At 48.3% G+C, this 24,974-nt stretch overlaps 11 protein-coding genes and 1 non-coding gene across 14 annotated transcripts; 8 read left to right on the top strand and 4 right to left on the bottom strand.

Annotated features, from left to right (window-relative positions):
- Positions 1-471: 471 nt before the first annotated feature.
- On the top strand, positions 472-1,321 carry FOIG_09322 (uncharacterized protein; the record flags this gene model as incomplete). The annotated part of the gene is made up of 2 exons (XM_031209562.1): positions 472-624; positions 677-1,321. 2 exons carry the CDS (start codon positions 472-474, stop codon positions 1,319-1,321), a joined length of 798 nt encoding a protein of 265 aa, XP_031060649.1.
- Positions 1,322-1,448: 127 nt separating this feature from the next.
- On the top strand, positions 1,449-2,414 carry FOIG_09321 (uncharacterized protein; the record flags this gene model as incomplete). The annotated part of the gene is made up of 1 exon (XM_031209561.1): positions 1,449-2,414. One exon carries the CDS (start codon positions 1,449-1,451, stop codon positions 2,412-2,414), a length of 966 nt encoding a protein of 321 aa, XP_031060648.1.
- Positions 2,415-3,936: 1,522 nt separating this feature from the next.
- On the top strand, positions 3,937-4,934 carry FOIG_09320 (uncharacterized protein). The gene is made up of 2 exons (XM_031209560.1): positions 3,937-4,435; positions 4,486-4,934. The coding sequence occupies exons 1-2, from the start codon at positions 4,206-4,208 to the stop codon at positions 4,814-4,816; spliced, it is 561 nt and encodes a 186-aa protein (XP_031060647.1). The 5' UTR covers positions 3,937-4,205; the 3' UTR covers positions 4,817-4,934.
- A 132-nt stretch (positions 4,935-5,066) lies between these two features.
- FOIG_09319 (protein BTN1) lies at positions 5,067-6,950 on the top strand. Its single transcript, XM_031209559.1, has 2 exons — positions 5,067-5,344; positions 5,395-6,950. Exons 1-2 carry the CDS (start codon positions 5,203-5,205, stop codon positions 6,621-6,623), a joined length of 1,371 nt encoding a protein of 456 aa, XP_031060646.1. The 5' UTR covers positions 5,067-5,202; the 3' UTR covers positions 6,624-6,950.
- Positions 6,951-8,968: 2,018 nt separating this feature from the next.
- FOIG_09318 (uncharacterized protein) lies at positions 8,969-11,004 on the top strand. Its single transcript, XM_031209558.1, has 3 exons — positions 8,969-9,483; positions 9,546-9,937; positions 9,990-11,004. The coding sequence occupies exons 1-3, from the start codon at positions 9,362-9,364 to the stop codon at positions 10,670-10,672; spliced, it is 1,197 nt and encodes a 398-aa protein (XP_031060645.1). The 5' UTR covers positions 8,969-9,361; the 3' UTR covers positions 10,673-11,004.
- Positions 11,005-12,191: 1,187 nt separating this feature from the next.
- On the top strand, positions 12,192-13,907 carry FOIG_09317 (uncharacterized protein; the record flags this gene model as incomplete). Its single annotated transcript, XM_031209557.1, has 4 exons — positions 12,192-12,484; positions 12,532-12,915; positions 12,965-13,716; positions 13,765-13,907. The coding sequence occupies exons 1-4, from the start codon at positions 12,276-12,278 to the stop codon at positions 13,905-13,907; spliced, it is 1,488 nt and encodes a 495-aa protein (XP_031060644.1). The 5' UTR covers positions 12,192-12,275.
- Positions 13,908-13,918: 11 nt separating this feature from the next.
- Positions 13,919-15,449, bottom strand: FOIG_09316 (inorganic pyrophosphatase). The gene is made up of 7 exons (XM_031209556.1): positions 15,147-15,449; positions 14,940-15,099; positions 14,709-14,892; positions 14,600-14,660; positions 14,482-14,548; positions 14,375-14,436; positions 13,919-14,329 (listed from the first exon to the last, which is right to left on the bottom strand). The coding sequence occupies exons 1-7, from the start codon at positions 15,279-15,281 to the stop codon at positions 14,006-14,008; spliced, it is 993 nt and encodes a 330-aa protein (XP_031060643.1). The 5' UTR covers positions 15,282-15,449; the 3' UTR covers positions 13,919-14,005.
- A 318-nt stretch (positions 15,450-15,767) lies between these two features.
- FOIG_09315 (uncharacterized protein) lies at positions 15,768-16,948 on the top strand. Of its 3 annotated transcripts, none has more exons than XM_031209555.1 (4): positions 15,768-15,980; positions 16,048-16,291; positions 16,354-16,452; positions 16,501-16,948. In XM_031209555.1, the coding sequence occupies exons 3-4, from the start codon at positions 16,392-16,394 to the stop codon at positions 16,860-16,862; spliced, it is 423 nt and encodes a 140-aa protein (XP_031060642.1). In that variant the 5' UTR covers positions 15,768-15,980; positions 16,048-16,291; positions 16,354-16,391; the 3' UTR covers positions 16,863-16,948. The 3 variants fall into 3 exon arrangements, with proteins under 3 accessions (XP_031060642.1, XP_031060641.1, XP_031060640.1); XM_031209554.1 differs by having other exon boundaries at positions 16,048-16,304; XM_031209553.1 differs by having other exon boundaries at positions 16,048-16,452.
- A 177-nt stretch (positions 16,949-17,125) lies between these two features.
- FOIG_09314 lies at positions 17,126-17,214 on the top strand. Its single transcript has one exon. It is a non-coding gene; the product is annotated as a tRNA-Ser (tRNA).
- Positions 17,215-17,826: 612 nt separating this feature from the next.
- On the bottom strand, positions 17,827-18,243 carry FOIG_09313 (uncharacterized protein; the record flags this gene model as incomplete). The annotated part of the gene is made up of 2 exons (XM_031209552.1): positions 17,827-17,967; positions 18,019-18,243. The coding sequence occupies 2 exons, from the start codon at positions 18,241-18,243 to the stop codon at positions 17,827-17,829; spliced, it is 366 nt and encodes a 121-aa protein (XP_031060639.1).
- Positions 18,244-21,206: 2,963 nt separating this feature from the next.
- On the bottom strand, positions 21,207-23,357 carry FOIG_09312 (endo-1,4-beta-xylanase). Its single transcript, XM_031209551.1, has 3 exons — positions 22,876-23,357; positions 22,601-22,826; positions 21,207-22,554 (listed from the first exon to the last, which is right to left on the bottom strand). Exons 1-3 carry the CDS (start codon positions 23,201-23,203, stop codon positions 21,459-21,461), a joined length of 1,650 nt encoding a protein of 549 aa, XP_031060638.1. The 5' UTR covers positions 23,204-23,357; the 3' UTR covers positions 21,207-21,458.
- An 885-nt stretch (positions 23,358-24,242) lies between these two features.
- Positions 24,243-24,612, bottom strand: FOIG_09311 (uncharacterized protein; the record flags this gene model as incomplete). The annotated part of the gene is made up of 2 exons (XM_031209550.1): positions 24,243-24,360; positions 24,581-24,612. 2 exons carry the CDS (start codon positions 24,610-24,612, stop codon positions 24,243-24,245), a joined length of 150 nt encoding a protein of 49 aa, XP_031060637.1.
- Between the last annotated feature and the right edge of the window lie 362 nt (positions 24,613-24,974).

Raw genomic sequence — 24,974 nt, 5'->3', positions numbered from 1 at the left:
CCGCCTATCAGTGACCGTGCATTAGTGCGATGACCTCGCACTGACGGGGATGTTGACCCTGCAGGAGGAGACGTTGCATTACAGATGGGGAGCCCTATATCCGGCGGCTCCAAACCTCAACCTCTCATGAGAGAAGAGGTGCAGCTCTTAGCAGAGATTTGGATCCCGGCCTGTTGCCAACCAACAACTTCTCCGGAGCATTACCTCCCAATCAGGGCGAGCGTACGACCAACGATGGAACTTATGAGCGATGTCTCGTTGGGCTTTGATTCCTGTGCAGAAGGGCACGTGAAAAACTTGGTCGCAAACATACGCGACGTGATGGTGGCATTGTGCCATATAGGTAAAGTGTCAAAGTCAGTCTCAATTGGAGCCCTTGCGGATATTGTTGCTGTCACCTGTTCTCCCATCCATTGCGACCGTTCCCTGTGGTCGTAATATCTACAGACCTTGTGCGCATCAGTCCTACGGATGCGCTCTCTGTGGCTGAGGCCATTCGGCCAACACCATGTCCCTGACCTTCCTGTGAAGAGGGAGGTGACTGCGGAACAAGATGCAGGTTTCTTGAGCAAACTTTGGTTTGCTTGGATCAGCCCGCTCATGACTGTGAGACTATGCCTATCTGTGCTGTACCTATGATGTTGCTACGTGCTGACCGTGAGAATTTATGGTGTAGATCGGATACCGGCGCCACCTCGAACGCAATGATATCTGGACAGTGACAGACGCAAGGCTGATGGATACGCTCCAGCCGAGTCTTCATGCCGCTTTTCGAAAACGAGTATTGGCTCGCAACCGACTTCCCCTCCTATGGGCACTCTACGAGGTCTTCAAATTTGGCTTCTGGCTCGGCGCTGTCAGTCAGTTCGTTGTGTCGACTCCGCAGGTGATGACGCCCTTCACGCTGCGATTCCTTATTGAGTGGGTTCAACATGTCTACCCTGACGGACACGACACTCGCGGCTCCACGCCAGTAGCAGCTGGCATAGGATATGTCCTCGGTATTGCGGTTTTGCAGATGCTTCAGACTTTCGCCTCGAGCCAGTTTTATTATCAGGGCATGTTACTTAGTGGGCAGACACGCAGCGTTTTGATAGCCATGACGTTCAGTAAGTCACTGAGACTTTCTAATAGGGCCAAGGCTGGAGGTCAAACAGGGAGTGACGGTTCGGGTCCATACGATGGTATTCCCAGTCGGGTACATGAGAAAGGCTGGTCCAACGGACGTGTGATGAGCCTGGTCTCCAATGACACCGCCCCTAGTGACATACGCGACGAGACCGCTGGTGGCAAGCCGAAATCGTATCAACATAGTCACTGACCAGCGTGTCACACTTACGCAAGAGACCCTTCAGAGTATCCGCTTTGCAAAGTACTTTGGCTGGGAAGGATTCTTCCAGGACCGCCTGGGAAACATTCGAGCTTCTGAAACCTGAGCATTGCGCATAATGCACCTGATCGGGTGCGCCGTGGGAGCCCTCGCCCAGTTTCTACATGTGCTTGCCATCATGATCACGTTCATTGTGTACGCGGCTGTGAATGGCAGTCTTGATCCAGCGGTTGTATCTTCGTCCTTGGCGATGCTGTACGTGCTGCGCGTCCCGAGGAATTGGTTGCCCGTATCCTTGAGCCTTGCTGCCGACGCATTCCAATCGATCAAGAGGATCGAGGACTTCCTGCTTGCTGAAGAAGTACAAGTGCAGACAGTTCCAGACATCACTCTTGCTCCAGCTGTCAAACTCAGCAATGCATCCTTCACGTGGGAGAGCCTACCAGCGAACGAGGAGGGTAAATCACGAAAGGATGAAGAGAAGAAGAATCGCATGTCGAGAGCTATGAGAAGACAACGAGCGGGACATGAAAAGAAGGGGATCCAAACTTCGGGTACAGAAGTCCGCCCAGTCCAGGATAGTGACGTGCCGTTCTCGCTGAACGCTATCTCCTTGGTATGCCAGAAAGGCGAGCTGGCCGGTATCATCGGAAGCGTTAGATCCGGCAAGACGCCCCTTCTTAGTGCTCTTGCAGGAGATATAAGGCAGACTGGGGGCATTTTGCAGTTTGCCGCTGACAGGGCGTACTGCGCCCAGTATGCTTGGATTCAAAATGCCAGCGTGCGAGACAACATCACGTTTGGAAAGCCATTCAACCAGCAGTTTTATTCCGATGTGGTACACGCCTGCGCTCTGTTGCCGGACTTTGAACTCCTGCCACATGGCGATATGACAGAGATTGGTGAGAGAGGTGTAACCCTGTCGTGGGGGCAAAAGCAACGCATTAACATCGCCTGCGCGATATACTCTGACGCTGGCATCGTACTACTCGACGATCCGCTTTCAGCTGTTGATGTGCACGTAGGTACACATATCTTTAACGAGGTTATCTGCGGTTTGCTCAAGGACAATGCCGGTCCCTAGCAACACATCACCTGCATCTACTGTGCCGGCTTGACAGGATCATCTGAATGGTCGACGGACGTATCGAGGCCATTGGCACCTATGAAGAACTGGCGGAGTCTCACCCTGCCTTCGCCAGTTTGGTCGCAGTTGGGGGGGCATTAACAAAAAGAGGCGGACAGCATTGATGAAGGCAAGAAGGGTGGTTCTGTCGGCCTCGATAACACAACGACGAAAGCCGAGGTCTTGATGCAGGAAGAGGCCAAGATCGTTGATAGCGTCCCCTTCTCTCTATATGTTTCGTGGTTGCGGGCTTCTGGGTCCCAGTGGAATGACCTTGCAATGGTAGTTGGACAGCTCCTTTTCCCATCCTCAAGCATTTTGGGAGGCTTGTGGCTCTCGTGGTGGGTGGACAACAAGTACGGCCTTACCCGCGGTCAGAACGTAGGATTTCCTGCCTTGATATAAATAAAGCTCGAGGAGTTTTGGTGACGATCACGAATTATATCGGTATATACTCAGGCCTGGGTCTCGCACAATGCGTGCTAGTGTTCTCGTCTTCGCTCATTCTACTTGGTCTGTATCAAGTCGAGCCAGGTCATGTCAAAGAATGCGCTTTGGCAGGCTCTAAGAGCCCCCATGTCCTTCTTCGACACGACTTCTCTTGGTCGCATCATATATCGTTTTACAATAGACACTGATGCGCTGGACAACAATCTGGTCGTTGCTGTGCAGCAGCTGCTAATCAATGTAGCTGCACTTTTGGGCTCCTACACCCTCATCGTCGCCTACTTCTACTATGTAATTTATGTTTCACGTCTTCCTTGCCAAATAATCAAGCTGACAGATAGTAATTTCGGACAGCGATAGCTGATTGTGCTTGCTCGAGCACTTCTTTGCAACACGCGTATCGTGCTGGTGGACGAAGGGACGAGCAGCGTTGATCCTGAGACCGATGCAGTCGTGCAAGAGACACTAGCGACTGGCTTGGGAGAGAAGACACTGATTGCTATTGCGCATCGTCTTCGTACCGTATTATAGTACGATCGGGTGTGTCATGGATAAGGGCAAGATTGTTGAGCTGGGGCCGCCGTTGGAGTTATGGGAACAAGGGGGCATTTTCAGGGCTATGTGTGATAGCAATGGCATTACGCGAGAGATGTTCACGAGTGTCTAGTTAGCTCTGGTGGTCTGTAGAAGACACTAAAACCATGAATATGTACCGGTATATATCTTAACATCACCTTGAGCTCTAGAGGTGATGTCCACTTGTTATCCGAAGGTACTATCAGCCGATCTCTTTTAAGCACCTTACTGATACCTCTTTCTTTCAACCTGTAACGAGCATCGTTTGTTATACGAAGAGGGTTTGGGGAATATGATAGTGTGGTATTGAACAAATCTACTGCCCAACATTAATGAGTCAAGTTGCATTTCTTTCTCCGGAGATCGCTCGGGTTCCTGGTGTGCACCTGGATAAGCACAGTCTGCCAAGGCGATGTCGTATGAGCACCCTTCACGATAGATCTCGATTTGCAGGCATAACTCATTCTTTTCAAGGTCTACGATCTCTCCGTCTCCATCAAAATGGGTCAGAGGCGGTTTGTGCTCACTCAGTTCCCACAATTCAATCGTCGCGATGAAATCATCGAGTGAAGGATATGATTTCATATGAATGACATCACTGTTGCCTCTTCACCACTACAAATAAGAGAGATCTCAAGTAACAAAGATTTTATCTTCATTACAATCTCATCATAGCAACTTAAACAAATTTCTTTTTTACTTCGTCACAAACAAATTCACTTCAAAATGACCAACTACGAGCAGATCGCCAAGGAGGCCGAGATGGACCTCAACACCTACCAGGCCAAGACCGGCAACGCCCGTCCTCAGGATGTTGAGGGCGCTGGTGTTAACCCCCATGCTGAGAACAAGTTTGAGAGCGCTCAGGTTGAGTTTGGCGATGAGCTGAGCACAAACGCTGGCTACAACAAGCGCATTCCCCCCAGCGAGGGTGGCATCGTCGACGACAAGGGCCGGTAAGCATCATCCGCCCAAACATCACTTTTTCACCATCTAACTCTTGCAGACAAACCCGTGGTCAGCACTACGAGGGCGAGGGCGGCCCTCTCGACAAGCTCTCCAAGGCCAACGACGAGCGCGGCGGTTACAACGACAACGATGTTGTCGGCGCCAACGTCAAGAAGACCTCCGGCCTCGGAGCCACTGACGATCTCGCCTCAAAGGGCCAGGAAGCACAGCGCGCCAACGTGGGCCGCAACCCTCCCGGCCCTGGTGGCTCTCAGTTCAAGGGCGAGGATTACTACCAGCCTGAGAGTGTTCCTGACAGCATCTCTGCTGAGGGTAACATTGCTCCCGAGAGCGTGATTGAGGCTAGCCGAGAAGCTGAGCGACCTTGAACGAAACAAAAATGGAATGGAATGGATGGAATGGTACGGATGGGTTAATAGCGGGCGCCTGTATGATATGATATGTTCATAATTTGAACCGCCATGATTTACGACCACATTATTTGTGCTTCTGTCGCATCGTGATCTCTGTATAAGTTGAGGTGAAGCTGAGGTGAATAAAATAGCCCCCACTGTGGCTCCCGCTAGAGCCGCCATCATTTAAAGCATGATCAACGTCATGAGGCCTTGGCCTTTATCTCGTGACCAGCCGCTAAATGTGAAACCTCGACGACTTCCTATCAGCAACATTACAATTACAACCTCAACCTTTCCTCGCAAGACGTGATGTCGTGTGTGTTATCAAGGCTCATACAAGAGTGCTGATTGTCGCCGCCATGTCCGGTCTCTCACCGTCTGCCTCTGGATTGCTCCCTATGCCAGGCGCGCCTTCGTCATCTTGGGCTGTGTACAAAGCGAGAGCTGCAGCCATGATGGGCCATCATGATACGAAGGTGATTGTAGCCTTTTGGCTTTTTGGTACGACTTCACCCCAAATCTCCTCGACTTGTAACTAACAGTCGCGCCAGGCCTCATCAATAATGTCCTCTACGTGATCATCCTCTCCGCCGCCCAAGACCTCGTCGGTTCCATCCCCAAAGGCGTCGTCCTCCTCGCCGATGTCGTTCCTTCGTTCCTCACCAAGTTGATCGCACCGTACTTTATCCACCGAATACCGTATCGCATGCGAGTCCTTATATTCATAGTGCTTTCTGTGGTTGGCATGCTCATGGTAGCCCTGACACCGCGCACGCAGTCCGTCACGATCAAGCTCGTCGGTGTTGTCCTGGCGAGTATAAGCGCTGGCGGCGGTGAGTTGAGCTTCCTTGGCTTGACGCACTTCTACGGCCCGATGAGCCTCGCCGGCTGGGGGTCTGGGACTGGTGCTGCAGGTTTGGTCGGTGCAGGCCTCTACGTGATGTTTACGGACTGGTGGGGATTGAGCGTGCGTAGCAGTTTGCTAATCTCGGCGTGTTTCCCTGCGATTATGTTTATCAGCTTCTTCGTGATATTGCCGCTTGGACCTCTGAGGGAGGGCACGACTCGAAAGGACTACGATGCGATCCCGGATCTCGAGGATGAGGATGTGAACCACATGGATCAAGGAACTGCTTCGTCGGCGCTCTTGGCTCCTGGGCCTTCTGTCGCGGCGACTGCATACTCTGCGCATAATACGCAAGACACACTCACGATGCGAGACAGGTTGAAGAAAGTGAAGGTGTTGTTTGTCCCATACATGCTCCCGCTGCTTCTGGTGTACGTGGCCGAGTACACGATCAACCAAGGAGTTGCACCCACATTGCTATTCCCTCTGGACGAGTCGCCGTTCGATGAGTTTCGAGATTTCTACCCCATGTACGGGTTCCTCTACCAACTCGGCGTCTTTATCTCCCGATCATCTACGCCATTTCTACGTATCCACCATTTATACCTCCCATCGATGCTGCAAGTTGCAAACCTTGTACTTCTCACATTCCACGCCGTATACTTCTTCCTTCCATCAGTCTACATCGTCTTTATCATAATATTTTGGGAAGGTTTGCTAGGTGGAGGTGTCTACGTCAACTGCTTCGCCGAGATCATGGAGAATGTGCCACCCGAGGATAGAGAATTTAGTCTTGGAGCAACGACTGTCAGTGATAGCGGTGGAATCTCTATCGCTGGACTCATCAGTATCGTGATGGAGACGAAGCTTTGTAATTATCAAGTGGCGCATGGAAGGGATTGGTGCCGTCGTATTTCTGCACAAGGTCAATGATTGTTGGGTTCGTCAGGCGTTTTTCAGCGTTGGGTAGAGCGAGTTTGTAGATATCGGTCGGCATTTGGTATAGAGATTCTGTTACATTCATTACGTGTCTATCGCCTCGTTGACGTGAGCTCGACGCGTAACCTGGAGAAACATGCGTAATAAGCGAATACATTTTCTTTCATCCATGTCATGGTCACTGATCTCATTGTCGATAAGCGATATCCCACCTGAACCCGAGCGAGGAGAGTTCAAAAGACTCTGTTCTCGAACGATTCAGGGGCTTCAAGATAAGTTTTTATACTAAAAAGGCCCCCCAGTAATACTGTCACTGTCAGCTTACAGCTTACAGAGAGTGGACAAGCGACAGGGAGCCATGACCAATAAATCGGAAACAGTCCTGGGACGTCCCTTGTAAGGCGACGTTAAATTGCGAGAGATGGGCAAATTAAAAAATCTGGATCTTTTGTCGCGACGGGGCGGGGCATTTTTCTCTGTTTAGCGGTCACGGGCGATAGACTTTTTGAAGAAGGTTATATTTTAAAAATGTTACGTTTCGTAAAAAGGTTATAAAAATTCACCAATGAAATGCGTATGCATGAGTTACAGGACATCTGATTGGAATCACGGCTGGAAGTTTCCATCTTTAGATCATGGCCCGGCAGATGGGCTGACGGGAAGACCGGCACGAGAGTGACACCGGAGAATAGGGCATCATCGATAATATCACGCGATGTCTGCTACGTTGCTCGTTGCTCTTTCATACGAAGCTGAGGTGCAGAGATACGACGTCGCCAAGAGAAGGATAAGCACATCAACGGATAACGGCCTAGCGCTGACCGGCTTGGCAAGTTTCATCCTTGTGAGGGCGTTGATCAAAATAATACTGTACATACAGCACAGTACATGCTACGTAGTAATAATAGCTGAAGGGTTCTCAAGAGTTGAGTCAAAGACAGACTCATCAGGATGAGACGAAACATGGCCATTCAAATGCTGTTAATTCCCGTCGGGAATCGTTGGTTTGGGGCTGAGGAGGAATGCGGTGGAGGAGGGCCGAGTCGGTGGAGTCTGGAGATAAAATAAAGACCAATATTATCAGTGACAGGTCGTTTGTCCAGGTTCAGGTTCGTTCTGCCAGCCGTGCGTTTGTTTGTACGTATGAACCATTAGACCCAAGTCAATATACAATACCTCGTCTATCTCGAAAACTCAACAGTTGTAGAAAGTATCCACGATATTGCAAGACATGCATATTCAAGGGACTGTCTTGTCTCTCATATAAACACTCTGTCTCAGCTCTTCAGCAGGGAGATCAAGTCTAAATACCTCCCAGCACCGCCAAACATCGATAATCTTTGCAAGGGAGTATAACACCATTCCTCTCAACGGTAAGGGTTCTCCGCTGAACAAACCATGACCTCGGCCATTGTCCTTGGAGGAATTCAATGCGAGGGGCGATTTTTTCTACTTCTATTCAAAATTACAAGCCAAGCCAAATTTCCGCCTAGCGAGACGTTGCAGATAAGCTATTGTTTGATTGGCTAGATCACTGCATGGATAACCATGCAAGCGGCTCCCCGAAGGGAGAATGCCATTCAATGAGTTGATCGAGATGCATTCTGCAGGGGGGAGAAAGAATATGGGAGTTGAGATCAATATTGTTGGTTCTTTCGCTATGCTAACCTTTCTTAACAGTGGTTGGCAGCGTTGATGATGCTGATAGATCAGCAGTGAGATGCAAGCCTTATAAACTCAATTCTCCAACCTAGATTAACTGGCTTGTTACATTGGATTGGATAACGTGATGACGCACTTGAGCAGAGAATAAAGGGGGACTCTTTCACAGATCTAGGCTTACCTCACTGACACCCATAGGAACAGAGCCTATTGGTTGACTATACTGTTAAAGGGGCTGGCATGAATTGAGCAAGATAACATTTCCAACCTTGACAGTATCAGACAAGAAAAAAAAAGGAGACAATTTTCGAGTCCAAGCCCCCTGATTCACTTGGCGTTGGATTGGCTCCCGCAGAAAGGTAAGTTGAGCCTTTGAGGTGCCCTCGGGGGGCAAAAAGACTTAGGACCTCTACTCTAAGTGACAAAAAGATTTAGGTAAGCTTAGTATAAGTTTAGAGGGTCTTTAGATTGGTTATATTTGTCACTTGTGATAAAGGTCCTAAGGTTTTCTTGCCTCCCCTAGGGTGCCCCGCCACTTGGACTCAGCCCTCCCAAATACACGTTTAAACCCATCCATTAGCGCAAACGCACGCTAATTGTGCCCCTGTAACCTGCAACCTACGCCCGGGCCTTCATCTTCCCGCCTCCATAACTCGCTTCCCTCACTCCAGCTCCTCCTCCTCCTTCTCATCCCCCCTCCCCCCTGTCCGCTTTTTATTTAATTTAATCCCACCTAAAGGCCATTCTCTCTCTCACTGTTCCCCCCCTGCTCATTTTCTGGCCTTATCAGAAACCCGGCTCCTCTTTTCTACTCAGCTTCTCTCTTCCCCTTCCTCTCCTCGCCTTCTTCCTTCTTCACCGTTCGTCTTTCTTTCTTCTTCAACCTCCCGTAATTCTTTTTATTTACGTCGCGTGCGCTGAGAGGTTGATTCTGGTTCTGGGTTCTGCTTTCTTGTGTCCTTGTCGGCACCTTTCACTCACTCACTCATTCTACCTGAACCTACGTCTTTTTGACTTTATATTTCGAACCCGTTGAGATATACGCGTCGAAGCGTTGAAGCTTGCCCACAATGTTTGGACAAGTGCGCACAAACCGGTCGACGGTCCTTATGGCCGGCACCGTTATCTTCCTGGTCGCTTTTGTTAGCCTGGCCTACAACCATCTCGACAAGTGGGAGCCTCCCGCTGACGTGTAAGTTGACTTGCGTAATCTAATCTCCGCGAAGACCGAAAAAACTGACGAATTCACTATAGCGCTACCGACACCGAGACATCCATCATTGGTGATACCCACGATGAGCCCAAGAAGACTGAGCCCGAGCAACCGGAGCAGCATGGCGCCATGTCGAAACCCGACCACCCTTCCAACGCCTCCACCGAGCTCGGCGACTACTACTTCAACTACATCATGAAGGCCCGCATCAGCCCTGCCGACAAGAAGTACGCTCCTTTCGGCGCTTTCCCCATGGAGCTCCCCGCCGAGCCCAAGTGGACTGAGATGATTGGCGAGGACCTCTGCATTATTGATCTTGACAACCGACCTTTCGACGAGCCTGGCCAGATCTTCTCCCCTGGCCTGATGAGCTGGGACCGCGCTGACGAGACCCACGGTCTGTCCCTCGGTGTTCTGAACCACTGGCTCTATGGTGCGTACAATCCTGACCGAGTCACCTTTCTGTGTCACTAACCCCTCAATAGCCAAGAACCACGGTTACAAGTACTACTACGTTGACATCACCGATCCCTTTGAGGATCGCCGCAACTCCTGGAAGAAGCCCCCGATTCTGTCCAAGATCCTCAAGAAGCACAAGGCCTGCATCTTCCTTGACTCCGATGCCGTCTTCCACCACCTCGATCTGCCCTTTGAGTGGCTCATGAACTACTGGCAGCTCCACCCCGATACCAACTCTCTCGCCCTTGCCTACGATCCTCACCACAAGAACAACATGGACAAGTTCGACAAGGTCTACCTCAACACTGGTTTCATCGTTCTCCAGAACAACGAGAAGACCTTCGAAATCCTCAAGGAGTGGGAGGACTGCCCCAACGAGGGTGGCAAGCACCCCGACTGTGTCGAGTTCCGAAAGAACCGCCCCGGAAAGCCCACCGACCAGGGTGGCTTCGGTACCTACATCCGCTACGATTACCCTAAGGACATCAAGGATCTTCCCTGCACCGAGGCCAACGGTTTCCCCGAGAGCCGATCTGGCTGCGACGGAAAGTTCATCAAGCATCTCTGGACCGGCAAGAAGGACCACATCAAGGTGGTCATCGGCCAGCAGGTCCCCGGTGCGCTGCTAGAGATGTTCCACAAACAATTCATGGAAGAGAAGCCAAAGTTCTTCATCTCCGAGCGAGACCTGATGGCCCAGAAGGATTAAATAAGTAATGAAAATGCTTTAATGAGACCGAGTACTAGAAAAGGCGGACATGATACGGACGGCTTTTGAAATCATCTTTTTTTTTAATAATTTTACTGTAAAACTTATACCATCCAGGAGAGGTATAGGCAATACCTCTTCTCCCTCTCAATTGGGGTTTACTTGACATGGGTGTTTTTGGGAGTGTTAAGGATTTGTTAAACAAATGGCCTGAAATCGGAAACTTTTTTTTGGATGTTTGTTCAATGTTCATGAGAGAAAGAAAGCTAGGCATGATCTCTTTATGAGTAATAGGGATAACAATGAGTTTTGACGTTGATGATAAAGTTCAGGTTGCGTGATGACTCTGGTGATGCTACCCTGTGTGTAAGCGAAGACAATTTGAACGTGAATGTAATTGAGTTTGGAAACAGGAGAGGAATAGAGTTCGTTAGAAGCAATCGAGAGGCGTTTTGAAACTTCTGTGTTATCATAAGTTTGGAATGTGATTCTCCCAGATTTAGGGTAGACCTCTGTCATGGACTTAGCAGAGGTTCAGTTTGTTGCCAATGGCCGACAACAAGCCAGAATTCTGCTCAAAGTGATATTATTAAGTAAGTAGTAAGGTTGGAACCTAAATGGCAGATGAGATGAGCTCTTTGTACGGGGCAGTTGAAAAGGTTGGGTGAGGTATCTGATTTGTCACTTTAAGCCAGAGAGTCCTCAGAAGCTTGACATGCATTCACCCTCACAAATCTTCGTGTGAAGATAGATGTGACTATTGGGAGTATTTCTTGTCCCTGTTCTTCATTATTATCATGATACAGCTACCTACCGATAAATCGTGTTCGATAAGTGTATGCAGGTGTCCTCTTCTTCTTAGAAAGATATTCTTCTGTCGAGTGTGTTACTCTTGCGACTATGAGATAGTGCTTTGTAACTTTAACGATGACCAACTGCCGAGCAGTTCTATATCGAGTCAAGGCCAAATGCGGCGATATCGAAGCTTGAGCTGGCTATTCTCCGTCGGAGTTTCGCTTACCTGTTTATACATTGTTTGGTGGTGATCTATAGGACTTTGAGATCTTTGCGTCAATGCGAATGCGACTATCCCAGTCAACACCAACTCTTACATGGTCGCACGGGGGTGATTTCTAAGCTCTATAGAAAGAAAGATGATGAAATGTCGTATACGCCCTTTCGAGATAGTATTAACCGACGGGAATAGTGCCTGGCTACTCTGAATAAGTCGCAAATGCAATGATGCCATCTTCCCATGATGGATAACCGAGGCATACAACATCAAACACTTGCCCCAAAGCTTTATAATCGGGAGAATCAACACAATTGATAGGTCAAGCTTACTGACGCGACTATGATCATTAATCCCAAAGCCGAGCTATTCGCAGCGACAGGGTGTGCGCGACCAACTGGCGTTGAGAAGCCGATCAGTAATCATACAAATAGGACGGGGAAATCACATAAATCTCCAACGCGGCACCATTTCCGCAATTTATAATGCATTCAGATTTACAAATCCGTCGGGGTTTTGGATGGAGGATAAAGGAAAGCGTCAAGAATGGAATTGAGGTATTGAATCAAGTTATACTGAACAAACCTCATCATGGAGAAGATTGATGATACTGGTATTATGGGCGATGCGTCGCTTGGGAACGACTCTGCGACGGAGGGCGAGATTGAGGCTGCGAGGCCGAAAGAACAGGTTGAGACTGATGAGTTGGATTGGGATAATAGTCCTCATAATCCTTTCAATTGGCCAGCATGGAAGAAAGCTCTTCAAGTCGTGATGCTATCCTCAGCAGGTCTCCTAGCGTAAGTCCACCCCATCCCAAGTGTACCTATGCAATCTAACATCTCAGATCAATCGGAACATCAATAATGAGCCCCGCTCGCAAAGAGCTCATGATCGAATTCAACGTCAGCAGCACAGTCGCCCTCCTGCCTCTAACACTCTACGTCCTTGCCCTCGGCTTCGGGCCTGTAATCGGCGGCCCGTTATCAGAAACCATAGGTCGCTATCCTATCTACGCAGCGAGTATCCCTCTTGGCGCACTGTTTACTATGGGTGCGGGCTTCGTGCACAATATTGGAGGTTTGGGCTTTCTGAGATTCATGGCGGGTTTATGCTGGGCGCCTGTGCTGGCTGTTGCGCCGGGGACGTTGTCCGAGACGTTCACGCCGAAGAATAGAGGACCTGTATCGGCGGTGTTTATCCTCATGCCGTTTTTGGGCCCAGGATTGGGGTGAGTTCTGGAATGGAACTGCTGAGGACCTGACTGACTTTCTACTTAGACCGGTTATAGGCTCTTTTGTGGTGAATCGAAAGGGATGGAGGTGGACGCAGTGGACGTTGGTCTTCTTTTCGATACTGGCTATGATCATCACTGCGTTCTCGCACGAGACGTTTCATCCGGTTATTAAAAAAAGACTTATGAAGAAGAAGGGAATGAAGGTTGATCCTCCGCCACCGATGGCTGCTCGACTCAAGATGTTTGCCCTCGTGGCAGTTGTTCGACCTATTCGCATGCTTCTTCTCGAACCGATCACCGGATTCATCTGCCTGTACGTTTCGGCCGAGTTTGGAACTCTTTTCAGTTTCTTCGCCGCTGTGCCGTATACCTTTGGAAGAGTCTACCAGTTCTCCATCGAAGAGTCAGGTCTCGTCTTCCTCTCCATCGTCATCGGCTGCTTTCTCGGACTCATCACCGTTATTCTCTGCGACGTGTTCCTGTACAGAAAACAAGCGCCGAAATACCCCCCTCATCAGATCCCACCCGAGCATCGTCTTTACCCTTCCATGATTGGAAGTATCGGATTGCCAATTGGACTGTTCTGGTTTGCTTGGACAGCACGACCTGGCGTTTCTTGGGCAAGTCCCGCAGCATCGATGATCGTATTTGCTTGGGGAAATCTTTGTGTGTTTGTTAGTACCATGCAGTACATCACTGATACATATCATGGGAGTGTTGTCGCAAGCGCTGCTAGTGCTAATAGTCTGGCGCGGTATGGTTTCGCAGGAGTATTTCCGCTGTTCACTATTCAGAGTAAGTTCCTACGCCCATCTTTGCGAGAATAGTCGCTAACGAGAATAGTGTATGAGAAGTTGGGTATTGACTGGGCTAGCAGCCTTCTGGCCTTTGTTGCGCTGGCCTTGCTGCCAGTTCCGTGGGTGTTGTTCAAGTATGGCCCGACCATCAGGGCCAAGAGCTCCTATGAGACAGTCAAGTTCAATTAAGACAGAAGCATCTAGTTACGAGAAACACGTTTCAATATGTTCTATAGAATTATAATAGTCTAATATACGTTTTCAACACGAAGTCGCGCTGCGTTGTTTCAGTTCTTAGGAAGCTGGATCAACTTGTAGTCCTTATCAAGGTAATACCACAAATCATACTTCGCCGGTCTCTCAGCAGCAGGAAGAACATTGGACTTGACAGGAATGCCGAACTTCTTGGTAGCGTCCTTGCTCTTGACATAGCTCTTGTAGCTCTTGGTGCTGGTCTGGTTGTAGTTGATCTCGTTGGAGTCAACCTTTCCGCGCACGAGATCTTGCCAGTCGCCGTGGCTGCTCTTGATGGTCTTGGCCATGAACTTGGCGTTTTGGTAGTCGCCGCCAACGATCTCGAGAACACTGTCGCCGCGGGGGACCTTGTAGTACTGCTGGTGTTAGTGGGGCTTGGGGAGAAGGGGCGGGGAGCTTACGGTGAACCAGTTGTAGAAGGTCTTGGCTAGACCTGGGCGGTACTTTTCGAGGTCCTCGACGGCTGGGAATGTTAGCTTGTGTTGGTCAGAGACAAGATGGCACTTACAGTCGACCAGAGCAGCAAGGGGATCCTTGGTGTCAATGGCAATGACCTTCCAGTCAGTCTCGCCACCCTTTATGCAACAATTAGTGATCGTTTTGTGCTAGCCATGTAACAGACTTACATCGTTCAATGCAAGGCCACCAAGCACCTTGACAGACTTGACCTGTCCAACGTGGGCAGGTCTATATACAAATCAGTCTTTGCTTTCTCATTCGTGAAAGAACACTCACGCCTCAGTGATATCGAACAGATCAATAGGATCGTTATCACCAGGGTATCCAGTGAAATCGTGGTCAAAGTTGGGACTCTCCCAAGTCTGGGGAATTGACCCATAGTGGAATGGGTATGACTTGTGAGGCCAGACATTCTCAACGAAACGAGGGGCCTTCTTCTTGTCATCATGGAAGATAGGGTCTTTGATGGGTCAGTATGGAAACATGATGCGAGGAGTTAGGTCGTACTCAGAGGCTCATCGCGGCGGGTCTCAATCTTGCCGTCTGTCCATCGGGGAATCTCAACAACGTAGCTCACGATGCGATTGTTGCCCTTCTCAGGGTACAGAGGAATATCGTGCCAGAAGGAAATAGGCTGCCCATCTTTCTCCAGCCAAACACGCCAGTCCTGCATCACTTAGCAACGCACTCCGTTAACCATTGAGGACGACTTACAAGAGTGTTACGAGCCCCAACTTCACGAAGCGTCAAGGAATCATAGTCAAATTCCTTCGCCCTCGGCGCAAGAGAAGAACCAAGAACCAGACAAGGCAATAAAGCCAACTTAACAAGCAAAGAAGTAGCTACCATTGTGAGAGATGTTCGAGCGCCACGGAGCCGGAGAAAAAAGTTTAAGTTACATTGGGTTCCTTTTAAGCTTGATTCAAATAAAGCCAAGACGGATATAACTCGCGTGAGTATTTTTGCCCTCGGTGACCAAAAATGGAAGATCGTTATCGGCGCGGATCGGGGGTTCGTAGATCCAACGACGATGCGGATTTGATGCACGTGGAGTTGGAGTGTAGATCTTGGAGGGGCATTTGGTGTAAGTTCGTTGGTGGTTTGGGGGGATACACGTGGGGATGATGAGGATGGGTAATTTTATTGCGCATGAGCTACTGCAGGCCAAGTTGCATTGAACACCAATGATTCCATGTGAAGATATCATCTTGACTTGGCCATTCTCTCATAGAAGAGTGGTAACTGCTCTTTGATGGCTTGTGTTAATTGTGTCATCTCATTGGGTATCTCCAACGAGTGATGTGACTGGCTGTCCCACGTGCTTCAGCCAGTCAAGTTGCGGGGTAAAAGTCAACACCATCGCTGCTGATATTGAGATTTGTAGAAGAGGAACAAAGTGAATAAATAACATGGCATCGTGGAATATGTATATGTTTCCAAGTTCATGTCCAAGGCCTCTTGCATACGGCCCGTGTGACGTGGCAGATTCCCTACTAGTTCTCAAATAGTGTCTCTGCGGCAGAAATGACAGTTTAGTTATCACGTCAGGTAAGGCTCACGACAGGCTTCAGCTCTCAGCTGGATCGGCCCAAACAAGACATTAACAACACTTCAGGTAGTTCAAGAGCTGATCAAATGCCATTCAGGCTTTTTGTCTCATCTTCAATTGAGAACTACTCGCTGAGTGATCCTCACCGATGCGGGGCTGGCCTCGTTCGAGGTCCAAGCAACTGATACATGCACGGACGGTCATATTCAGCCAGCCACAGTTATACGGTATGATATGATCGACAACGGAGTGTTGATCTTCGACTTTGAGAAAGAAGACTGAAAGGTATAAGTAAGGAAGAAGATACACTGTAAGATTCACAAGTAGATAACAACCTTGCCTTTTGTCTCCCTTATATTGAAACCTACAGAGGTATAACTTACTAAATCGCCTAACTCACCGGAGCTACAATGCTTCTCAAGATCCTTGTTTCTATCACAGCTGCCGTTTCAGTTACAGCAACAGCTATCGGTAAGCTACTTGCATAATCCAGTAACACTCTCAACTAATGAGTGCAAGACAAACCAGTTGGTGTTGCCGGCTGTAAATGGTCGGGCACTGCTCCTTATTGTGCAGGGGAATGCGAGCCCGGCTGGCATGAGAGGGGACGCAGTCAATGTGGCGATGGCAGCTGCTGTTGGACTGGCAGCAAAGCCCTCTGCTGCGAAGACGAGGATGCAGTCCAGGACCTAGTGCAGGAGAAGGAAGAAGTTGGCGTCGACAGCTGTTATTGGTCGGGAACAGCTCCTTACTGCGCAGGGGAGTGCGGACCTGGGGAGCGTGAGATTGGACGCAGTAAATGTGGTGATGGCGCCTGCTGTTGGACCGGGGAAAAGGCCTACTGCTGTAATGATGAAGAGAGTGACAACCGGGACCTCTAGATCAAGTAATATCGAGGGGGAGAACCAGTTATGTAGCTAGCCAGCATAGTGACCCTCTGAGAATGCGTTGAATTGCCTTGCTGTCTTATGTTGCAATGTACAATAAGTGAAACAAGTGTAATAACTTTGGTAGTTCAGACGAAGAAGTGATGGGATGTAACGGAATTCTGGCTGGTGGCTTTCTGGACATTTCGAACCGGATGTGGTCACTTGTTGAAACTTCCCATATAATCGCAATTGACTCAAGAAAGTTCGAAGATGACGGCGGAGTGACCGAGTGGTTAAGGTGAAGCACTCGAAATGACGATATGCTTTGGTTTCGGCCGCGCAGGTTCGAATCCTGTCTCCGTCGCATGATTTTTTTCTTCTTTTTTTCTTTTTTTTCTTTCTTTTTTTTTCCCGCGTGTTTTTCCCTTATTTTCTAGCCAGTAATGGTCACGGCGCTAGGCCTTTCTTTGTCGTACTTGACTGGGGAAGATCACCGAAAGAGATCTGCAATTTTGGTGTTAATGACCTTGTAGTATTCCTCTCTGATCTGACATTGGCATTTGACGACCAGTACTACTTTCGCAGTACTCTCCCAAAGAGTTCATGACAATTTTTTTTTTCGCCTACAACCAAATGGCGATTTCACTATGCTTCTGACATATCGCGCTTGAGACTTCATATGCAGATACGCACATATTGTTACACCAGAATTAAGGTTGTGGGGTTTGCCTATACCCGCCCCGTCATAACGTCAATACACCTTTTCCGTGTAGAGCTTGATGGTTCATAACGACTGAAGCCGTGTTTAAATGTATTCAAGTATGTAAAGACCTATAGTGATCTGCGAGCAATTGGTAATGTTTGGTATAATTTCGTATAACATAATGATGATCCCACCGTAGGATTAATACCACCAGACTTGAACTGCTGCTTTAAAAAAAAGAAGAAAGGGGAAAAAACAGACGCATCCAGACTTTTAAGCAAATGCGATAAGGTCATCGTCAATAAAGTGAGGGCCTTCTTCGACATTTGCCGTGTTCTTCTTATTTGTGTGAACTCTGGAAGTCGTATCTTGACCAAGCTTCCCGTCCATATACGTCCGGTTCTCTTGCAGGCTCTGCATGTAGATGTTAGCATGAGTACACTGCACCCCAGACGAAAGACTAACCCTGAGATGGAACATCTCATCAGCTGCCCACTTTTGAAGACGTGGGAGGGTCATTGGATCTGATGGGCTCCCTAGACGAGTTCTTATCAAAAAGTGTTGAAACCGGCGTGCTTCGCACCATTTCTTGAAGTCATCGCGTTTAGCTGCCGCGATGGCAATGAGGGCCTCTTCGGTAACGACCTTGCCGTTTGCCAGATACTTCATGTCTTGCTTTGATAAAGACATGGTTGTTTGCTTGTGGAGGTGAGGTCTTGGGCTGATAGTGGTTGGGTGATGAAGGTGGGATGGTTGTATATAAATAGAATAAGCTTGGGAAGTTGGATTTGGAGAATAATTAGAAGGAAGGGTAAAAGATGGCGAAGAAGGGGACATCGGGGATTTATATAGGTAGCATAAAAGTTTGGAGGGGAGAAAGGTATATACCATGGGATGTCGACAGACTTAAGGCACTGCCATGGGATGACTCAGAATGTTAAGTATAATGCATTTATCCAATAGAACGGTGCTTGAATAACATCGTGAAGTTATAATTAAGCATTGAACGAGCGATAGAAGAGATGAAGCCAAAGTTGAAAAGTTTGAGACTCTATCTGCGCGTTCAGAAATTACTTGTCAACTGGCACGAAGGGGTCACCGGTGGCAGGCAATGAACCCTTTCAAAAGGAACCTTATAGAACTTTACCCATCTTAAACTTCTTCAAGTCTGGCATCTGATGAGTGAAAACGTCGGAGAATACTTTTGATAGGATGTGAAGAGTTCATCATCGGTTTACAGTACACTCCCGCATGAGAACATTGAGAAGGCAACTGTTGGCCGCCGTGAACTGATGGAGCTGTCAATCGCCACTCCTGATTCCAGCCTTCAAGGCCGATGAGACTACACAGCCATCCTTCGACAGGGCTGTCAATCAGACCTTTGACATTCACTTACCAGAAGCTGCGGTGCCCATTGCACATTGAAGTTCAAAATAGCTCTGCCCACGATCATAAGAAACTTTAACTCTGCAAGTTTGCAAAGCTAACAGCCCAAATACGAATGAGAACGCGAGCAAATAACCAAGGCAAAAGCACAAATTCAACACAAAACGAGAGGTTCCTTCTAGAAAGAAAGAAAGGAACCAGCTTATTTTAAACTGCAAAGTCGTTTCGTTACCCTATTTGGGATTGAACAAATTACAAGTCTTCAGACTCAGTTAAAGTTTTGCCCCTGAATTTGGTTAGGAGTCACAGTGCCACCCACATGCAGACACTTAAGGGATCTGGAGTAGTTGGCCGAGGTTAGTTGATGTTAGAAAGTGTCAAGATGTCTATCTATTGATTGGCGTTCTGCTTGTAACCTTTTTGACGCCCAGAGTCAAACAGTACAACCCAATGACTCATGGCGAAACTACATGATAAGATTCTTTCGAGAGTCTATAGTGTAATGTTGATGAAAAGACAAAAGCTTGTAGAGCTGACGCTTTGTGACCTGTAGTGGCATGATGTTTCCAGGATCGTCGGTCGCCCAAAAGACAAACTTTAGGAATCTTCTGGAAGGTCAGTAAGGAGATATAAGTCTCACTCCATCACATAAGGTTACTATTACTTATTCACTCAAAACAGTGCCCTTTTATGCTAGTTTTCGGTATTCGCTCGATGGCGAGGGACCATGAAATGACATTTTGGCTGGGCTGGACCATCGCTACAGAATACATCTGAAACCCTCTCGCATCCGCCTGTCTCTCAAACTACACTCTATGGGAACCTTCCGGATCTAATTTCATGGATATTAATAAACTTCAGTAAGATACCTTCCAGAGATGCTCGTGTTCCATGTATATCCGTTTTCAGGGAAACAAGTCGTAAACCTCGCAGCATAAAAGCTGACCATAATCAACCACAAAACTGAGAGTTACCGCTGAACATCCTTTATGAAACATATACTCTTACTTCAGTACAGAAAATTGAAACAATGTGACGGAAAGCCGGGGGAGGCAAAGCTTCCTGATACATTTTAACATATCTTGCCTGCGCACATAAAATATAACAAGTATGTGAAACCTTAGGAGGAAGTGTAAGAATTTACAAGATTTAATAAATTGATACAGTCCCTCCTCAATTTTCTCATTTTCTTATAAGTTCTTATTCTATCAATTATTTCCGACGCATTCTTTCCATAGCACGAGTTACATCTTTCTCGATCAAGATCTCGCATCCGACAATACCAGCATACCTGGACAACATGGTATGAGTCCCCCAAGCTCATCAGACATCAAAATCTAATTCTTGAGTTACAGAGTCATATTATAGTAAACGCGACCACGAATCTCTTCAACGGGAGCGAGTTACGCCGCTTTGCTGACCTCAACCCAAGCGAGCCTTGCCTCGACAGGCTGGACAAGCTGAACTTCAACGAGTTCATCTACCGCTTGCATTACGACCTGTCATTTTATAGGTTCATGTGCTTTGTTGCGAGGGTCCCAACTGGTACTCCAGAAATGGTCGCGTATTGGCTCATGAAGAATTGGTCTACAGAGGCACGTGAGGGGATCTATGGTGTAAGTTTATTTATGGCTTTGTTGAAAGGAGGAAACCAGAATGCTAACCATGTGAAATAGCCACCGAAATTAAAGTAGATATACCTTCATGAGAATATCTTAATGGCAGGAGTACACTTCTTTAAGAAACCGGTTTCAACGACTCCACGTTAGGCCATTTTGACGCAGGCAGCTGCCTCCAACAACATTAATACATAGAATGACCCTCCAGAGCCCTGATCAGTTGGGCTGAACACACAGAATACCTTCTAGATTATATGAACACCAGACTCTCACCATAGTATCATTTGATCTTCAACGACGCAAAATAGAACGTACGATTCATATATAATGCATCTCACTACCGAGGAGACACGCGACCTCTCGGTCAACAAGGTGACGGATACCATCCTTTCAAAACTCAAAATCATGAACTGCGAGGACTTCTATGTGTGCATGATAGACACGACCTTCAACAAGTTCGTTCGCAACCCAGGTCGTGGGTCTCAAGGCTGGATTCCCTCCCCGTCTCAGGGTAGTCGTAGTCAAGTTCTGGGCACGAAAGGCGTGGCAAGTCAATTACTCCGAGACCAACAACGGGTGCTAACTCTCAATGAGTAGATCGTAAGCAAAACTCTGTAATCTATACCGCATGCATAAGGTGCTGGGATGCGGCAAGAAGCTGCCGTAATTGGGACGGGAAACCTATCTGCATGCCCATCGTCTTACTCATATCTTCCCATGGATTCGGTATTTAAATCTATTAGCTTGCGGTACGTTTCATGTCACCAAAGTCAACGTCAAGCATGGGGCGTTTATCCAAATGATTCCCGCTTCAAGCAAGGAACTCTAAATTATGTAGAGATAACTATGTACATGTAGTAATGAAGAATAAAGCACCCAGATCCCATCTAATTACCTCCCTTAAACGCACTGGAAGTAGTACTCGTTGTGCTCAACGCACTTGTAGGGCTTCTCGCACTCAGTAGGTCCCTTGTAGTTCTTACCGCCGCACTGGTAGTAGTGCTTGACAACACCGCCAGAGCCAGTTCCGACGGGGTAAGCGGGGGCAGTGCCTGTGGGAGCGGGAACTTGAGGAACAGTTGTCTCGGTGTTCCACTTGTAGGTGTAGGCTGAGCTGCTGCGGATGACGGGGACGCGAGTGGTGGGTTCGATGGCAGCGACAGTGGGCTCGAACTCGCCATCGTCTTCGTCACAGTCGCCGGAGGGAACGGGGGCTTGAGTAGGAATGGGAGCCTCGGTCTCGGCGCAGTCATCATCGGAGTCATCATCAACGGGAGCCTTGGTAGGGTAGACCTGGGTTCCGTTGGTGGGGATAGCGTAGGTAGGGAAAGGGGCTTCGGTTTCGGCACAGTCATCATCATTATCATCAGTCTCAGTAGCAAGAGCAGTGCGGGTCTGCTCGGTCTGAGGAGCAGTGGTGTTCATGTAGTTCGTGGTGCCAGGGACAGTGTAGACGGGCTTGGTCTTGGTCTCGAGGGTGGTAGCAGGAGCGGTAGTCTCAACGGGGGCAACAGAGCTGGTGGCAGGGGCTTCAGTGGCAGCGGCGGCGAGAAGGCTGGAAACACTGGTCCAGGCGGGCTTCTTCTCGTAGTCATCGGTGTAGAGAAGAGCCTCGCCGTTACCCTCGAAGACACCGGGGATCCAGCTGTACTTGTCAGTGATACCCCAGACGGTAACACCAACACAGCCCTTGGTGTCGAGACAGGCGCCGACAACATCGGCGTACTCATCACCCTGGGTCTTCAGCTCAGCGGCAGAAGCGGGAACGGACTCGTGGCGAATGTCGAGCTCAGTGATGGCGACCTCAACGTTGAGGTCAGTGAAGCGCTTGAAAGTGGCGGCAAGCTCAGAGCGAGAAGGAGTCTCGCCGACGATCAGATGGCCCTGGAAACCAACACCGTCGATAGGGGCGCCTTCCTTCTGAAGGAGCTTGACAAGCTCGACGGCCTTGTCAGTCTTGGCGCCGTTCTGCTCAAGGTTGTAGTCGTTGTAGTACCTAAATGGTCAGATAAATACTTCGTCAATGCGGGTAAAGAACTTACAGCTTGGCAGCGGGATCAGCCTTGCGAGCAGCCTTGAAGGAGATGCCAAGGAAGTCAGTTCCCAGAGTGCGGGAAAAGACACTGTCTCGCCACTCAGCGTTGTCATCGATGGCCTCGTTGACCACATCCCAAGCGTAGCAGTCACCCTTGTAGTGCTCAACAACGTTGGCGATGTGAGCCTCGATGACCTCGGTAAGCTCCTCGGCAGAGAAAGCACCAGAAGAAACTATATCCATTAGCATAGCACCCCAACCCAAACATGTAGTATAACTCACCCCAGGTGGGGAGCTGGCTGTGCCAAGTCAAAGCATGACATCTCAAAATCTGACCATTCTTCTTTGCAAGATCCGGAACAACATCAGCAGTCGTATAAACAAAATCACCCTGCTTAGGCTCAACAGTCTCCCACTTCTGTCCGTTCTCGGGAACAAGCTGTCCAAACTCCTCAACGTCATCAGCCAGCTTGCTGTAGGGCGCATCGCTGAGATATCCGTTATCGACAGCTGAGCCGAAGTACTTGAGTCCAGCGGCCTGCGCCAGGCTGTGAAGCTGGGCCGAGACGGGGCTCGAGGCCAAAAGTCCAAGGAGTGTAGTCTTGTGCATTTTTGTGAAAAAAGAGTGTGTAGTAGGTTTAAAAAGGCAAACAAATGAGTGTATTTTGCGTTTTTGAGCTACTGAAAGAAGGGAAAAAAGAAGGAAGGAATGTTAATAAACGACTCGCGTTTGTTAATAAAGAAGAAGCGAATATAGATGCGGGGCCCGAGATCATGATATATATCCATTCGTTAGCTTAGCCATACCACCAGCTTAGCCGCCGCATCATTAAAGCCCATGTAGATCGTCCCATCTGTATACGAAAGCCTTGTGTCCTTTAACCTTACGGTAAAATATCTTCCGTCAGTAATTTGTGGTGTAAGTCCCCTGCTATGTCCCGCTTCGTCTCAGGTCTGCGACAGGGATGCATATTTTCTCGGGCCAGGGACCGAAACTGGCAATGGAGATAGCGTATCGTGACGAAGAGATCGACCCAGGTTGTGCTGGTTACCCGGGTAAATTGGCATTGGATGTTCGGCAATGTCAAAATTGTTGGTTCCTTGCATATTGCCCTGTTGTTGACCAATTATCCATGAAGGGATCCAGGAACAGATTGTTAGTTCAGGAACCGGGCGGATAAATCTGAGCATGGCGGTTAAATATGCAGATGATCACCAACACTCAGAGAAGAACAACCTTCTCCATTGGATAATATTGTTAGTTTTCTAAGGTCTCTTGGCTTTTGATATAAAAGATTAAAGTCAACAGAAAGATCATGATTCTTGTGTTGTACCACGATCTGCCGACAAGATAAGATGATCCACGCCCCTTTCATGTTTCAGATACCCGGCGCTAGGAACCGTTGGTAATAGCTTATTTTTCGCCTCATCTCAACGTGATGATGGGGTTATCGGTGGGGTTTTCAATGGCACGTCTGTGATTTCGCTTAATCTGCTTGGCTATTACAGCACGGCTGGGGAGTAAATCTGTCAAGTATCATATCATCAAATCCGGCTAAATCTCACCGAGCTGATCTGTCTACACGATCAGGTCTTCTATAGTACCCAATTCGCACAAGTGGCTTCTTCAAGTGGGCATTTTAAAACTGCTAGTCTGCCCTGCCAAGAGCTGTTGTAATATCTCTAATCTCAAGTTCTTCCAGAGTTTTGTTCCACAACGTCTCCATAATCTTCTGTCCTGACTCGGTGTACATAAGCACAGGATACCTGGTCTTGTTAGCAATCTTATAATCAGCATCGCCCAGCTTGCGGGCGAATTTCCCAGTCCCCATACAGTTCGACCCTTGGCTCTCCTTTCCAAGGACCAGTGCAGGATGAAGAAACTGTCTCGTTCCAGTCACAATATTACTTACTAGCAAGATACCAGAAGTGTCGAAACCATTGATAATAGGCCTTCTAGTTCTCGTACGAGGCTCGTTCGACTCACAACACAGAGGCGGATAATCTCGACAGTGCCATCGTGCACGCTGATAAGCTCTGAGAGCTTTGAAAGGAACACAACTAAGAAGAGCTTAATTGTCAAGTATTGGCCTTCTCCATGGAATAATTCTTGGCATCTCGACAGGTTCTATTTAGATTCGCGTTTGAAATATCTGCTCGACGCATCTGGCTTTCATTATGGTGAAATTCAAACGTTCAAGCGTGTAGCAGCTGATGGCAAACTCATGGCCATTTTGCTGAGATCAAACCATTTAAACCACCGTAACGCAGCTTAGTGCTACTACAGTGAACCAAAAATTATTCTAAACCATTTCGATTGATTAGAGATAAATATTATTCTGAAGTAAATTATTGAACTATACCGTCGTATTAGAAGAATA

The sequence above is a fragment of the Fusarium odoratissimum genome (genome assembly GCF_000260195.1).
Source record: "Fusarium odoratissimum NRRL 54006 unplaced genomic scaffold supercont1.15, whole genome shotgun sequence".
NCBI lineage: Eukaryota > Fungi > Ascomycota > Sordariomycetes > Hypocreales > Nectriaceae > Fusarium > Fusarium odoratissimum.
Note: the sequence above shows the minus strand (reverse complement) of the source record. Positions and strands in the feature narration are given on the sequence as shown.